The sequence below is a fragment of the Ylistrum balloti genome, unplaced genomic scaffold, assembly GCF_031769215.1.
Source record: "Ylistrum balloti isolate Yb309-2 unplaced genomic scaffold, AGI_CSIRO_Ybal_v1 Utg369830, whole genome shotgun sequence".
NCBI lineage: Eukaryota > Metazoa > Mollusca > Bivalvia > Pectinida > Pectinidae > Ylistrum > Ylistrum balloti.
The window spans coordinates 498321-513883 of record NW_026781993.1 but is presented as its reverse complement, the minus strand read 5'-3'; the positions used below and the strand labels follow the sequence as shown (position 1 = coordinate 513883).

The window sequence follows — 15563 nt, the reverse complement described above, 5'->3', positions numbered from 1 at the left end:
ATATCTTTTTTTAATTCTATTACATTTTTACAACATGAATAGTAATTTTAAATTTATTAAAATATAATTATAATTTTCTGTTTGATATTTTCGACGTCTGTCGTACGCTTTACTGCACGGAAATTATCTTTACAGTCAAGCGTGTTCAAGACAAAGATATATCTTTGCACCAAAACAAGTCGACATTTTACAGCTGGTCCCCGAAATTTTCACATAATCTTCGTCGAACTACTGAATACATAATGATGTCATCTTGTGAAAATTTAATGTAGCGATATTTTTACAGAAGTGGAATTGTATAGAGGTGATTCTGCTTTTAAAATCAAACTATGGCACAAGAACTTCCGAAAAATCGTTCCGATTCTGAACAAAAAGAGGAACTTGAGTCGTCTGTCACCGTCATAGAAAAACAAGCACAAAGACGCATATTCAAGATTATAGTAATCGGCGATTCCAATGTCGGAAAAACTTGTTTGACATACAGATTTTGTAGTGGAAAATTTCCTGATAAAACGGAAGCCACAATTGGCGTCGATTTCCGAGAAAGGACTGTTGAAATTGACAAGGAACAAGTCAAGGTATAACTGAAGGATCCAGCTGTTTTGTTGAAATGACTGACGTTTCTCCCCATCTCGTTTTGCACCACGACTATTCGTCCCATTATGATTAATGTTCAAAAATGACAATCCTCATCCACATCTTATGTGTGAAATAATCATGATAACAGAAAAAAAACCAAACAATTTATAAGATACAATTGAATAAAGAAAATATTACATTTCGACTTTAAATAACCAAATGGTGTGAAATGTCCTGCTCTGATGTTTTGCAAAACATGTTGGGTGAGGATGCTGTGTGGCGAAACGTTGGGATACTTGTCTATGTTTCACACCAGTATATTTCTGTAAGAACAGTTCAGTTGTAATAAGTCATGAAATGAACTGGTGGACTTAATACACACAGTTAGGGCAGTCAAATTTGTTAAGATGAAGTATAGACTTTAACCATGACTGAGGCCACATGTCAAATTTGTCATATTTTAACAACACTTCTCAGTTCTGTGAAGATGTTCATAGTCATCATATTAATCAAGTCATTGGCAGTATATAGAATTTTAAGTTCAGTTAAAATGAATGACTTTGACCCACCCAGAAGTTTATAGAGGTAAAAAAGTGAGATCTTTTAAATCATTAAACAAAAAATTCCTAGTAGTAGGCAACATTTTTTGTCCAATGATGAAACAAAAAATTACAAATTATTCCAAATGGTTCAATGAATGGTCTTGACCCAAATTCAAGGTTCCATGAGACCAATGGTTCTGATATTATTCTTTGAAAAAAGGAGTATTCAGATTTAGAACAGATACACATGGATATTATAAGCATGGTCAACTTATAAGACACATAAATATAGAATCTGTCCGCCAAAAAAAAAAAAAAAAAATTTGAATTGCATCATTCATAGTTCCAGAGAAATATCTTATTTAAAGGAATTTTATATGCCCAAATTGCTGTAGATTAATAACAGATGAGAAATGCAGACTTATTTAAAAATTGAAGATAACAGTTCTGTTGAAGTAGAATTGAAACAAGTAACCAAATTAACTGTAAATAGACTAATACTAAATTAAAGGCATTTTTCAGCTTTTGTGACAGTATCAAGCAAAAAAAAAACCAAAAACCATAAATATGCTCAACTGATTTGCATAAACATTCTTTCCAAATAAAAACAAAACAAAACATGTTGTGATCAAAGATTTTCTTTGTCTGCCTTATCTTCCTTGTTTCTGCAATTGACTTGCATTTGACCCAGGAAGCTAACATCTGACTTAAGTGACAACATGACAGAATAGCAGTTGTTATAATACATGTACTACTGAACTGCAGTACTTTGGATGGAGTGATTTGTTCCCAAATAAATACTGTGAAAAGTAGTAATGCATTATGAACACTCGGGTGCACCAAACAGGTGGTTTCTCCCTATGAATATTTTATACATTGCCACTAGTCAAGGTCTGAAATACATAACTTTATTTCCTTGGCTTCTTTGTTCCATTTTCCTCATTTTAGCAGATACCACAAAGGATATAAAACAGGTACATTTAGCATTTGTTCTGAATACATGGCAATATTGTAATATCAACACATCTTTCTGTTTATGCATGTGTTTTGTTTGTTGGGTTTATTGCCCCTTAACAACCAAGGTCATTTTGAGGCAGAGTCTGATGGCTACCTCATTAAACAACATACTGGAGATCTGTCACATGTTATCCAGAGCAAGTAGGGTAAACTGTCCTGCTCTTGGACACAACCACATCAGCTCAGACTGGTCTATTTTTCAGGGTCCCGAGAAACACAAACTACCACATTAGGAAACATTGAAATGTTGAATTCAGTTATCAGAGTATTTTTATGTTAAACACACAAGTGGAAATACTTTAAAAAACTAATTTTGTCATAGGGTATTGTAGCCTGCTCGATATATATAAATACATTAACATATTGAGACATGCTGAGTATCTATTCGGGATACATCTCAGTCATGGTTGACTAACCCCAACAAGTAATTTTCATGCTACCATACTACCTTAATTGGTATGTAAGGTATGTGAGGGAATTGTTCAGATTGGATGGTTAAGTGAGTATGAATGTGTGCGCACACTAAACACCTGTGAATACCCTGCACACATATTCCACAATATCATTATGAGCACTACTTAAGAGGAAGAGTCTTTACAATGCTTTATATGTGTACTATTATGGGTTTTTATTCCTGGTAAGATATTTCACTTATTGTATTTGTTGATGTACATTTGTATTCTGTACGTTTCTGTATTGTACAATTGTCACATGTTCATGTCAGGCTTCGTGTACATTTTAGGTCTCAACTTTTGATTTACCACTGGCTGCTGATTGAATGAAACTTCATTACACAGCTGTTTTGTTTGTCTTCTAGTCGTCAGTGAATCAAGAGGCCTAAATCTAAAAGAATAGTTGTAATCAGGAAGATAAGAATTGGTTGTTGAAACCAATTGGTTAATTACAAAAGGCTAATATGCACACATAGACTCCTTTAGTTTATTGATATCATACAATTTATTATTTTATATTACAGCTACAACTGTGGGATACAGCCGGACAAGAGAGGTTCCGAAAGTCTATGGTCCAGCATTACTACAGGAATGTACATGCTGTTGTATTTGTCTATGATGTCACTAAGATGAGCTCATTTGATAGCATGCCTAGTTGGATAGAGGAATGTGACAGACACAACCTGAACAAAAACATACCAAGACTTCTTGTTGGAAACAAATGTGATATGAAACTACGTATTGCTGTAAACACAAATCTGGCTCAGAAGTTTGCCGACTCCCACAACATGCCACTGTTTGAAACATCAGCCAAAGATGATGAGCGTGCCAATCATGTAGATGCTATTTTCATGACGCTTGCTCACAAGCTTAAGAATAGCAAACCTTTAATGTCGCCATATGTTGGTGATGAGCAGTCAGGCCTACCAAGTAATGTTCAAGTTATCTCCATCGGTAAAAGTTCCCAAGGAAAGGGACTACAATCTATGGGTGTGGAAGGTGACAGGAAGGATTCTTGTGCCTGTTAATTATCATGAATATGGCTGCTGTTACCAAAAGTATTTCGTCTAATAAACTTCAACCAAAAAGGTTATTTTATCTTTATCAATATTTCTTTTATCTAATTCGGTCCTCCATATATCACAAAGCAAACAGTTGTGTAATACATTTTTCTCTTATTCTGTGTTGTATTTGGTACTTAAACCGGGTTTTTTTGTGCATTTGATTAACAATTCTGATATAATTATACATATATATTTTTGCAGAAAAATGATCAAATCAGGTAAAGGACTGTTTTAAATTTTGCATCTAGGCTACTTATATTACTTAACACATGATTCACTGATCAACGTTTCTATGTGGCATACAACCTTAAAACATGTACAAATTTGAGACAAAATATTAATTGTGTTTCCTGATCACCAACTGAGCCAGTTCAGTTTGCCAAATATCTTCATGAATAAATCTATTTATAAGCAAAATGTATATATTTGATGTTAATACTGTTCCAGCTACAGATTTGCCTTACTTGAATGTTTAATATGATGCATTTGAAAAATGGAACTAGCATTTTCTGAAATTGATTAGATGTTAAATATATAAAATAGGGTATCATTATTAACAAATGACAGACATATCGTACACTTTAGAGCCAAAACAGGAAACATAACTATCATTTTGCCTAAATTACCTTGTTACATAAACAGACAGCTAAAAAGTATTTGAATCCACTTTTGTTTGGATTATTTCATTGTTTGTTGATGTTGTCAGATGTAATATTTCAGAATATTCCATTGTATAAATTTATATTCAATATGGTTTAATATCAACAGGTGTCACATCGTACTATGAAATATGAAATAATGAAGTAAAAAAATATTCATGCAAAGAATAAGTTCAACATTTGTTTTATTTAACTACATTTTGTATTTTCTAATTACAAAGCTTTCTTTTCAAGCAGTGAAAAAGGATTAAGAATGTACAGCTTTTTGTAACTGAAAAATTTAGTGAAATCAGATAGTATAAATTTCGTCTTATTTGCTGTTAACTTACATTGGATGGATTCCTGAAGCACAAGTATGTATTTAACACGCTCTGTTCCAGGATTTATGGAATCTGATAAAGATTGATTCTGTTCTATGAAATCAGTACAGGTAATTTGATATTAACACTATTTAGTATGTGCTATCATGGATGCTATGAAATATTAACTACCAGTCACAGGTGTTCTCCAATAGATTGTACAATAGGCACACTAGTGAATAGCACCTTTTCATAATTTAGAGTTAGATACAGTAGAGCCAAACAATGAATTAAACTGCATAATACAGCTGTTTGGTCCTTCTAGAACTTGTCAGTGATGCTAGACTGGGAGGTGCAGCAGCCCAAAGATTAAATAAATTTCATTTTTCATCTATCAGAGAATTTTAGAACAGTTTATGTGTATATTCTGAACAGGGCCATTATTTGAATTAATTAAAATGTGGCATAGAGGTTACAACAAACCTAGGAGACTTAAAATCCAAAACTGTAGTCTGATTTATCCTTACATACTAGCAACTGCTTTTGTTTTTGAGTTGATGATAGAGCTTATGACTCGATATAAAAAAATATTGAAAGAACATCAGAATAATTCCAGGTAACAAGACAGTGGAGCCGAGATTGTTCCAATGTGGGAGTCTTTCATTTGGTTATAGATGTAGTTTCTTGGTAATCAAGTCGGATATTAATGAATTCTTTATTGATGGAAAAGAACTGGATAATAGTTTTAATAGCTTTGATTCAATATTGATTTTTTTTTCTAGACAATTCATTACTGCAACAAATTATGATTAATGACATAAGGTAAAGGTGTTTATGATTAATAGCTTATAAAATCTGCTTTGTGGTAATGGTGAAAATGATCATGTATAATTGTTATGATATTTAGTCTTATGTAGTTTGTGAAAGTTGATACCACAAATATATGAACCATGTGGTATATTTAGCATAATGTGATATTCATAGCTCATCATGACTAAAGTGAGCTGAAGATTTGCTATACTGGTGTGTCTGTCTGTCAAATTTGAGTTTAAAAGGTACTCTGCATGAATGTATGAAGAGATTTGACCTTATATGTAGTAGATGATTTTTGTGGTAACAAGAACTATATACCACAGTATTCATAATATATAATATTATTAGTCAAGACATTGTAACTTCTTAGCTTCAGTCAAAGCAATAATATATATGAATAATACTTCCTGATCCAAGTAAGATAGCATTATTGGTTGTTGAAATGGTATCAAAATTCAAAATGGAGCTTTCAACTAATTTTCAATTCCACATATTGAAATTTTTAACAAATATTTTGTAGATATTCTATGGATGTCCTTGAAATGCTTACATTTTGTTTTTGAAGTCAAAAATTGGTTTCCAAGTTGAAAGGTTGATCTGTAAGTAGTCTTAAACAGCCATTGTCCAGTTCAGATAGAAGCCGGTAAGCAATACAGGCCTAATGGACCTCTTCTTCAAAAACTAAATTTTCTCTCTAAGTTCCTGGTATTAAATGTTTTGAATTATGTAGTTAGTGATGTGGTGTTTACATTTTATTTATGAATAATTGAAAATCATGCATTTTATTACATGTGCATGCATGTAAAATTTGTATTTAATTTGTTAATGAACAAACGATTTGTTGTTTGTGATAAAATGAAGGTTGAGGAATATTAACACTGAATTTGACATCAATTCTCAGATCAAATGAGAATATATTTAAACTGAGATAAAAATACTGTTAACTGCTTGATATATATGTTGACTATTATCAAGCCTATTTAGTTATTTATGTAACTTGAGACATGTTTTACTGGCACATTCATTGAAGAACTCCAGAAATTTTCTCTGTGTTTTGCGTTATATTACAATATATATATATATATAGATAACAATATATATTGTGTATGGATCCATTCTGGTCCTTTTCGATCTCTTCAGCACCATTTTTGTTTCATAGAGGAATTTCATTGATGACGTATGAATCAATAAAATTATTTCATCTTTGAGTATTATATATCTGTACATTATTACTAAGTCATATTTAAGTTTTATGATTCCCTAGACTAGCTTCTGTCTCAGGTGATAGGTTCCTGGTGATGAACAGACTCATCGCTTTATCTAGTTTGTAAGTTTGCTTGTCTTTCTTGATGACAGATCCAAGCTGTCCTCTTTATAAAGTTTGTAATTCAAGTTTGTACTTCAGAAGTCTTACCTTGTAATGATATTGCCAGTGATAAAAATAGCAAAGTATAATATGGATTGTGTGATATAGGATATGGACTTCAGATGTAAAAATATACTTTTAAGTGTTAAAATGATTTGTAGATAGGTTGTAAGATGTGGTGTAATTGATGTTTTTTTTTTCTGAATATGGAAAATAATTCCACAACAGCCAGCAGAACATTTGTTCAAATTTTATTTGCATAGATAACATTCAGTCGAAATATCATGAACTTTATTTCAGTGGTGAAGAATTCTTGTATCTTCTGTCATTACAGTCACATTCTTCATCCATGAAAAAGAAATAGATATCTATCTCAATATAGACCAGATGCTTGTTACCCTGGTACTTTGAAGCATTTGATGAAGAAAAGAGTCCTGACTGTTGTGTCATATTAAACCCTGAGACAGTGATTTGTGATTAAGATTCTATTAACTTATTGTTTTGGTACCGACACCTGCTGAAATGGCTTGAATTCATCCAATATAAATAGGAACAAATGCTTTGATGATAATTAACTCATGTTTTGCTTTTGCTTTTTTATAGTCATCGAGAATTGTATCTTCGTCATATTTAGAATATGTTTGATATTTTTTACACATTACAATGTCACATGTTATTGAGAGAGATCTGGGTATTATTACATTATTAATGCCCTTTTCTAAAGAAATATTACCAGTGTTCAATATTTTGGCAAAATAATTTACTGCATTTGAAACACTGATCTCTATTAGGGAGAGAAAAAATTGGGGAAGTTTATATGGCTCTTAATTAAATTTCTCTGGATTTTGTAAAGATGTACACTTCTCCAAGTACAGACTTCATTTCTATGGAAAGAGTACATGTACTGAAGAGAAGAGTATATTAGAAAGGCAGTCATATCTTAATATCTTCCACTTATCTTTTCCCAGATAAATCAGAGGTGTCATAACATGGCTCAGACAGGTCACCTTTTCAAGTTCAATGAAGAAATTGAATCTTCACTGCCTTGGTGGAAAGGATGGTAGTTTATATCCTGCACCTCCAGATGATTCATGAACAAATGAGGTTATGCCGTCACGCTGTGTCCATTGTCTAAAGGTCCTCAATAATGATATTGGGCCTCCAGTATATTGGTAGAAGGACCACCAACATTGTTCATATGAATGATCTTGACCCTCTTTCAAGGTGGTTAGAGTCTGATGTGTTAAGTACTTCAAACTTTTTCTTTTCAAGATCCTAAAGGTCATGCTTTGGTATGTGCTGCAAAGTTTGCAGAAATTCACTAAAGTGACTTAGGGTTCTTTTAAGGCTGCAGAGCAGGTGTATAATTCTGGAACATTGGACCTCTTGTTTGTCAGTTTATTCTCACCATACTTAATGAATATTGTGATGCTTGTATATGTTTAGTAGCAGTACTGGGTATATAAACAGAATTTATTTTTGTTCTAGTTTTCCTTCTAAAACATTTATGGTCAGTTGTGTATCACCCTTATATATAAAATGAAATTGTCAGACAGCAGAACATGCTATTGTATTGTGACATAGGACATTTGCAAGTCAATGATATCTCTTAACAAAAATTGTAATAAAATTTTGTCGTTGAAAATGCTTTCATATGTTTTTTAATCTAAACTCCATTTTAATATTTTCCACCACAACAAGCATAACCTTTCATGTACATAGTTACAGTTGGAAACTTACGTACTCTAATTGTTTATTGTAGTTTTGAAGCAAGCAATCTTTTTAATTAACCACACTTTTTGGTCCAGAATGAAGTGTGTGCGATGAATCCAGAAGTACCTAGAAAAAAATCACTTAAGTTGGCAGATGACCAGTTCACAAACACTTCAGAAATATAAGTCTAGTCACGGTGGTGAAAGGCAAGTGTGCTGTCACCACGCTACACAAGCATCATTACTAGTAATGCAGGGTTAGATCTATCGGTTCCAAGCGTTCAGATGGCCAGGCTGGTGACATCTAAATCCTGTAAAATGTTGTCCACATTGATGAGATGCTATTTCTGCACTGGTTAAGCTTCGCACAGAAAACCAGAAAGGTTTTGAAGATTCAGTATTTTCAATTATCTAGTATGGTTGTGGTAACTTTTGAAGTCGACTTCACTCAGCTATATGAGCAGTTTTTACTGGGTTGGTCTTGTATCACTGTTAGACTGTCACATTTTGTTACATGGATGTTGGCAGGCAGTTGTGTTGTAAAAGTTTTCAGTTTTTCTGGTATTTTGTTAGAAATTTAGTTTTTGGAAGATATTAGTATGTGTAAACAGGTGATACCAGATCTTGGTATTTTGTATACAGTTATACATAAGTATGAATGTTTAGTGACAGGATGGCAGTTACTGCTACCATGTATTATGCTAATTTGTCTTAAGGATTTTCTGTTTAAGAAAGTGGTTGTAAGTTCAGAATTCTAATGCGTACAATTGTTATCAACAAAACAAATGAAATATGAAAAATCCATTTATGAAGTATATTTTGTTGAAGTAGGATTTTGGGAATGATATGAATGCATTATCCTTTATTTGTAAAATGTTTGTTGACTTTGCTTTGAAAGTCTTTCAATCGATGGACTGGTGCTGTTTATTTCCCAAACTGGAAACTATTGGGTGCTACTCTGAATGATGGAAAAATTTGACTGTTATAAGATTACCATCCATAATTCACACTTTAGTATTACATGGTGTACCTTATATTTAAAGTTTAATATCAAGCCTTAAACCAGTCAATCTTCGTGTATGAAAATCTATTACTACAGTGAATCATGGTTCTTTTAGAAAGAATTTACTGTAGTAATCATGGGTATAGTATTATGTATAAATCTCCCTTTGAAGTTTGGGATTTTGGCAGCCACATGTAATATTTAGGAGTGAATGCATGAATAGTGTGTTTTCAATAAAAAGGAAGAAAGGTTACTATCTTCACATCTTGCTGAATTTTCATACCTGATGATTGTCGTGCTGAATTAATTTTCCTATAATGATAACCAGTAAGTTTAATATATATAACAAAAGACTTAAAATGAGTAATAATTTGCAGTCATTTTGGTGCAACCATATTTAGCACAGTATGATACCAAGAAAGGCGTTAAGATATCGATTACTTGTAAATTGAAATGAATATTTTTCTGTACCAGATACTGTATCTATGTTTGTAATTACCATGTTTTGCAGGTACCAGGTAATAAGCCCACCCATGTCTGCTACAGTCTTGTAAACACTATATTATTGCCCAATAATAAGCCCACCACACCCTGACTATGAGTAGGTGCCTTGGCTTTTTCACTACAAGGAACAAAGTTTACTTTTATAAATCTGAATTTCCTAGCTTACCGAGGATTAGGATCCAGTACCAGTAGAGGGATGTAATTGACATATCCTCGACTACTTTAGGAAGGTATCTTAGCTCAATGAGGATTAGGATCCAGTATCTTATCCTTCAGTTGAAGTAACATAGATATTTAACACCCATGGCTAGCAAAGACAATAGGGAGGTTGGCATTGATAAGGTTATTATATAACCTTTTTTGTCATCTCTTATATATGTATATTTATGTGTCCTGTACTTTAAACATGCATATTATAGCAATAATCTTATTTAAGCACTTTTCACGCTAACAATATTGTGCTTAAATATTATTGCTCTAATTGCAATTTCTGAATGTTGTCAGTCCTAGCTGATGCACTGATTTACCTAAAATTTTATTGGACCATATTGAGTTTGTTACAGCAGTTTTCTACACTGAATAATTTTACAAGAATAAAATCCTTGTCATTGTAAATACATCTATATAGATTTTGGTGGCTTATTACCAGGCATGTGGGCTTATTACAGGATATACATGGTATGCTTTGATTACTTCATGTTCTGAAGGCCAATGGGATGGGAAATCAAACGTTGTCTAAAAGACACTGTGGCTGACCCTAAGATTGAATGAGGGGAAGTGCTAAATAAGTGTCCTCTTGGAAAATGAAGTGAGTGTGAACTGTATAAATCTATAGATTACCAACTTCCCAAGATATGAACCACAGTAAGGATGTGCTCCCATCCCTGGGGATTAATTACTCTGTAGGTTACCTCATGGAAACTGCTCTACAACCATGAAGATTTCTGTTTTGACAGAGTATAGATAGTCTTTTGCTTCAAGGATTGTTACGACCCTCACCTCAGAACGAAAAATGCAATATCTCGGCATAAAAATACAAATTAATTGTAATGCGCTCATGGTCTAACCATGCCTTTGTAAGAAGTACTTTGCTGAGAATTGTGGGTCATAGCATGGAAATATTCTCAGACTTAATAATGTATGTAATTAGTGATCTTTTCAAATTTTACCTTCATTGGCCTATTGTGAAAAATAGGGTGCAGACTTCTTATGGTTTAGAAACATTATATGGTGTCTGTACTTTTCAAGAGTCTGAAATGAGTAGAAAGAACACGGTTATATTTTAGTTTATTTTAAGCAGTTAAGAAGTTAGATTAATTTAGACATGTCATATCCAGGATAAAATGAACAGTAAATGAAATTACTTACCAGTTTTGCTCTCTTTGTGTGCACATTTCCTCATTGCTACATGCACAGTTCTTCACAGGGTTTCTTTAGGAAAAATAGTCAAGAATCCACAATTTGTCACCACTAAACTCAAACAAATTACTGTTTCTGTTGTTGATAAACCTCTTGTTTTAGGAAATATCCATAGCAACCAAAAGTAAAGTCAGTAAGAGTATGACATATATATATTTGTTTTTATTCCAGAATGTAATCAAGATCTTATTAAAGGGCCATATGTGTATAAATGCTTTCAAAGGATTATTCAGAATACTTAATGACATGGTGTTCAGCTTTAGCATTTCTTAGTTTCATCACACTGAGCATAACTGTTACTTGTACTTACTGTTGCCATGGCAATAGACAGTTTTTTTTTTTTTAGCAGGACATTTGGAATTTTTTTTTTTTTCAGATGGGTTCTCTTGTTATTTGGACCATCATCAGTATTGTGTTGTTCTACTTGTTATTTTTTATTGATGTGATAGTCTGAATTTTTTCTGCAATTTGTAAATATTCTTTCTTGTCAAAAGTTAGATATTACAGCTACAAGGATAAAGTAGCAATCAAAACGATCCGTGGTGAGACACAAGAATTTAGAAATAATGTCCCTAGTTATATATAAGATTTCCATACCTCTTCTACATCTTTAAAAAATAGTGCAATATTTGTGAATTTCCTCTGTATCAATATACCCAATGTATCTGTATAGTCAGCATGTTTTGTAACATTGATGTTCACCTAGCACAAAATTGTAGATATTGTTTTACAAATTTATGTACTCATTCTGTCGTAAAAATAAACCTTCTGATGATCATAGAAATATCTTTGTTTTTATTTGCATAAACTATATTCTTCATTTTTAGCCCACCATCATCAGGTTGATTGCAATTCAAGTCGCTCTACATTCCTGGTTCGTCCTTCAGTGAACAATTTTTGTTATCATATTTTACTTGATGGATCTCTCTCAAATTTCACATGAAGGTTCCTTAGGTTTGCAAGTTGATTTTGGGACTGATCTGAAAAAAATTACTAACAGGCAGTTATCTTGGACTTTGCCAAATAAAGTGGTTTTCACTTTTTCTTGCAAGGTAATGGCGGACTCTTTCTCAAATATTATATGTAAGTTACCCAAGTTGTGTTGGTTTTATTTTGGGATTGATAGAAAAACGAAATGGCTGACAGGCGGTCATCATGGATTTTGCCTAATAAAGCTTGTTACCTATTTCTTAAGAAGTACTGAATGGATCCTCATGAAATTTCACACGGAGGTTCCCTTGATCCCTAGTTGTAACCACTTGAATTTGGTACAAATACAAAAACAAAATGGCTGACAGGCAATCATCTTGGATTTGGCAGGTAAAGATTATTATCACTATTTCTCCAGAGAAATGTTCAATTTTTATATCATTAAGAGCAAAAACAGAGGAAAGAATAGAAAGGAAGGGAAGAGATCCAACTGTTAAAATATCCCCTGGTAGTTCTTGTTTCAATGTGTCAAATCAGAAACCTATTTCCTTATATGGGCATTTAATCAAATGTTTCCTGATTTACCTCAAGTGGAGAAAAATGAGGTTGAGGTTGAAGAGAAATAAAAGGGAGTTCTGAGATCAGACAGCCAAACATTTGCTTTCTGATCAAGTGGAGATAGGGAAAACCAAAGTTCAAAAGATTGGAGCTTTTGCCTTTTCTTTTTCAAAAAGAATCCTGAACAGCAATGGTAAAATGTATGATGCCAGTCCATTGTCAATGTAATGGGTTTTAAGACCTATTCTAAGGTTGAGAAATTCGCTTTTATGAAAAAAATCAGTGATAACATATATATATATATATCAAAACGTTTGACGACCAGTTAAATTCAAAGTCAAACAAGAAAAATATCAATAGTGACACATAGTGACATATTGTCAAAATTCAAGGTGACCTTCTCTCAGTCGTCTGTTTCGTTATCAAAGTTTTGAAACCTATATTTCGTTTCAAACTCGATTAATCTAAGTCATATATTCCTTTGTGACACAGGGCAGACGAAAGGCTGGGGGGAAAGTTTTTTCCATTGGAACAAGAATTGGGTTGCTAAAGATTGACTGAACACTCCCCAAGTATGTATATACTGGTGACCTGGGCATTTCATACCTTTGTTTAAGACGAACTGCAGATGCTTGATACCACAACTGCTGCATTATGTTTTTAAAAAAAGGTTAAGATACAATTTCCAACATAATTGTTTGCCTGCTTTAAGACATGAACTATTTTAACTGTCTTTATGTTTGGGACAGATGAAATTCCAGTTAAACATATTGTCGTTTCCTCTAGTCTGGGTACTTCGCTAGATAAGAGGAACTCATTGTAGCTGTCAGAACACTTGCATGAAAACTGCATTGTTTTATCAGACTTACAGTTTAATTCGATTGACGTCGACACAAAGGTCACGGGCTGAGTTATATCTGGTACGTGTAAGCCTTAATTAATTGGTTAGACTCTGTGTCATGTACATTGTATCTTTGTATTGTAGTTTGATTAGATGTTTTGTTCTCAGTCTTAGATTGCCCGTCTAGACTAATAAGCATGTACAAAGTGACAAGTACTTGGTAGAGTCTGTTACAATTATAAAATGAGTTACGACAAATACCATAACATTTCCTTTGACTTTTCTGTACCGAAAGACATATCTTAGTCATCTTTGTGTTTTTTGAAAGACCAACAGTATTCGAAAGTTCCATGTCCTTCGAGTTTCAATTTTCAATGGTTTCAATTAATATATTTCAGGTAGCCTTATATCTCACCAGCCAGATTGAGCATATGTTTTGGTGCAGCGTCCGTCGTCCTTTCTTAAGTAGGTAGCATGGTGGATTTAAACCCTGAATAAACTATATTGACCAAATTTCAGCGTCATCCGCGGAGTCAATATTGTTAAGCTCTGCTTCTTTATGATAAAATTACACAGGATCATGTTTGACCAAAACAATGCTAGTGGATAAGCCTTTCAAGTTTGTTCAAATGTATGACATTGACCTATTTTATAGGTCACGTGTTTATGTTTTGTTAAATCTTCCAATGAAGGGATTTGGTTGGGGGACTTGACCCCTTTAATCTTCAAATTAGGTCCAAGAGAACATTTTTCAGTACTCTATCCCAGGCATTGGAAACAAATGTCAGTTCTCAACACTTGCTTTCTTCGACATTGAAAATCGTTCTTAACGTTCATTCAAAGGAGGGAACTGTACTTGAGAACACTCCAAACTGCCTAATGAGAAAATAGCTGGTCCCTCTATAACTTACATTATTAGATAAGGCTGCGAATCAAAAAGCGATGTTCCACTATGTTTAATGTGTTCGTATTCTATACCGTCCCATCCCCCCGCTTTTTCATATTTGAGACCTCTAGACACCAAGGCAATTTCTGAGGGGGTAATGAGACCTCTAGACACAAGACAATTTCTGAGGGGATGATGAATCCTCTAGACGCCAAGGCAATTTCTGAGGGGGTAAGGAAACCTCTAGACGCCAAGGCAATTTCTGAGGGGGTGATGAAATCTCTAGACACCAAGACAATTTCTGAGGGGTTAATGAAACCTCTAGACATCAAGGTAATTTCTGAGGGGGTGATGAAATCTCTAGACACCAAGACAATTTCTGAGGGGTTAATGAAACCTCTAGACACCAAGGTAATTTCTGAGGAGGTAATGAAGCCTCTAGACAACAAGGCAATTAATTTCTGAGGAGGTAATGAAGCCTTTAGACACCAAGACAATTTCTGAGGAGGTAATGAAGCCTCTAGACAACAAGGCGATTAATTTCTGAGGAGGTAATGAAGCCTTTAGACACCAAGACAATTTCTGAGGAGGTAATGAAGCCTCTAGACAACAAGGCAATTAATTTCTGAGGGGGTGATGAAATCTCTAGACACCAAGACAATTTCTGAGGGGTTAATGAAACCTCTAGACATCAAGGTAATTTCTGAGGGGGTGATGAAATCTCTAGACACCAAGACAATTTCTGAGGGGTTAATGAAACCTCTAGACACCAAGGTAATTTCTGAGGAGGTAATGAAGCCTCTAGACAACAAGGCAATTAATTTCTGAGGAGGTAATGAAGCCTTTAGACACCAAGACAATTTCTGAGGAGGTAATGAAGCCTCTAGACAACAAGGCGATTAATTTCTGAGGAGGTAAT

The 15563-nt window shown here is 33.6% G+C and overlaps 1 protein-coding gene across 1 annotated transcript; it reads left to right on the top strand.

Annotated features, from left to right (window-relative positions):
- The first annotated feature begins 181 nt into the window (after nt 1-181).
- Nucleotides 182-12213, top strand: LOC132545119 (ras-related protein Rab-33B-like). Its single transcript, XM_060208790.1, has 3 exons — nt 182-578; nt 3115-3679; nt 7760-12213. The coding sequence occupies exons 1-2, from the start codon at nt 330-332 to the stop codon at nt 3616-3618; spliced, it is 753 nt and encodes a 250-aa protein (XP_060064773.1). The 5' UTR covers nt 182-329; the 3' UTR covers nt 3619-3679; nt 7760-12213.
- Nucleotides 12214-15563: the final 3350 nt, after the last annotated feature.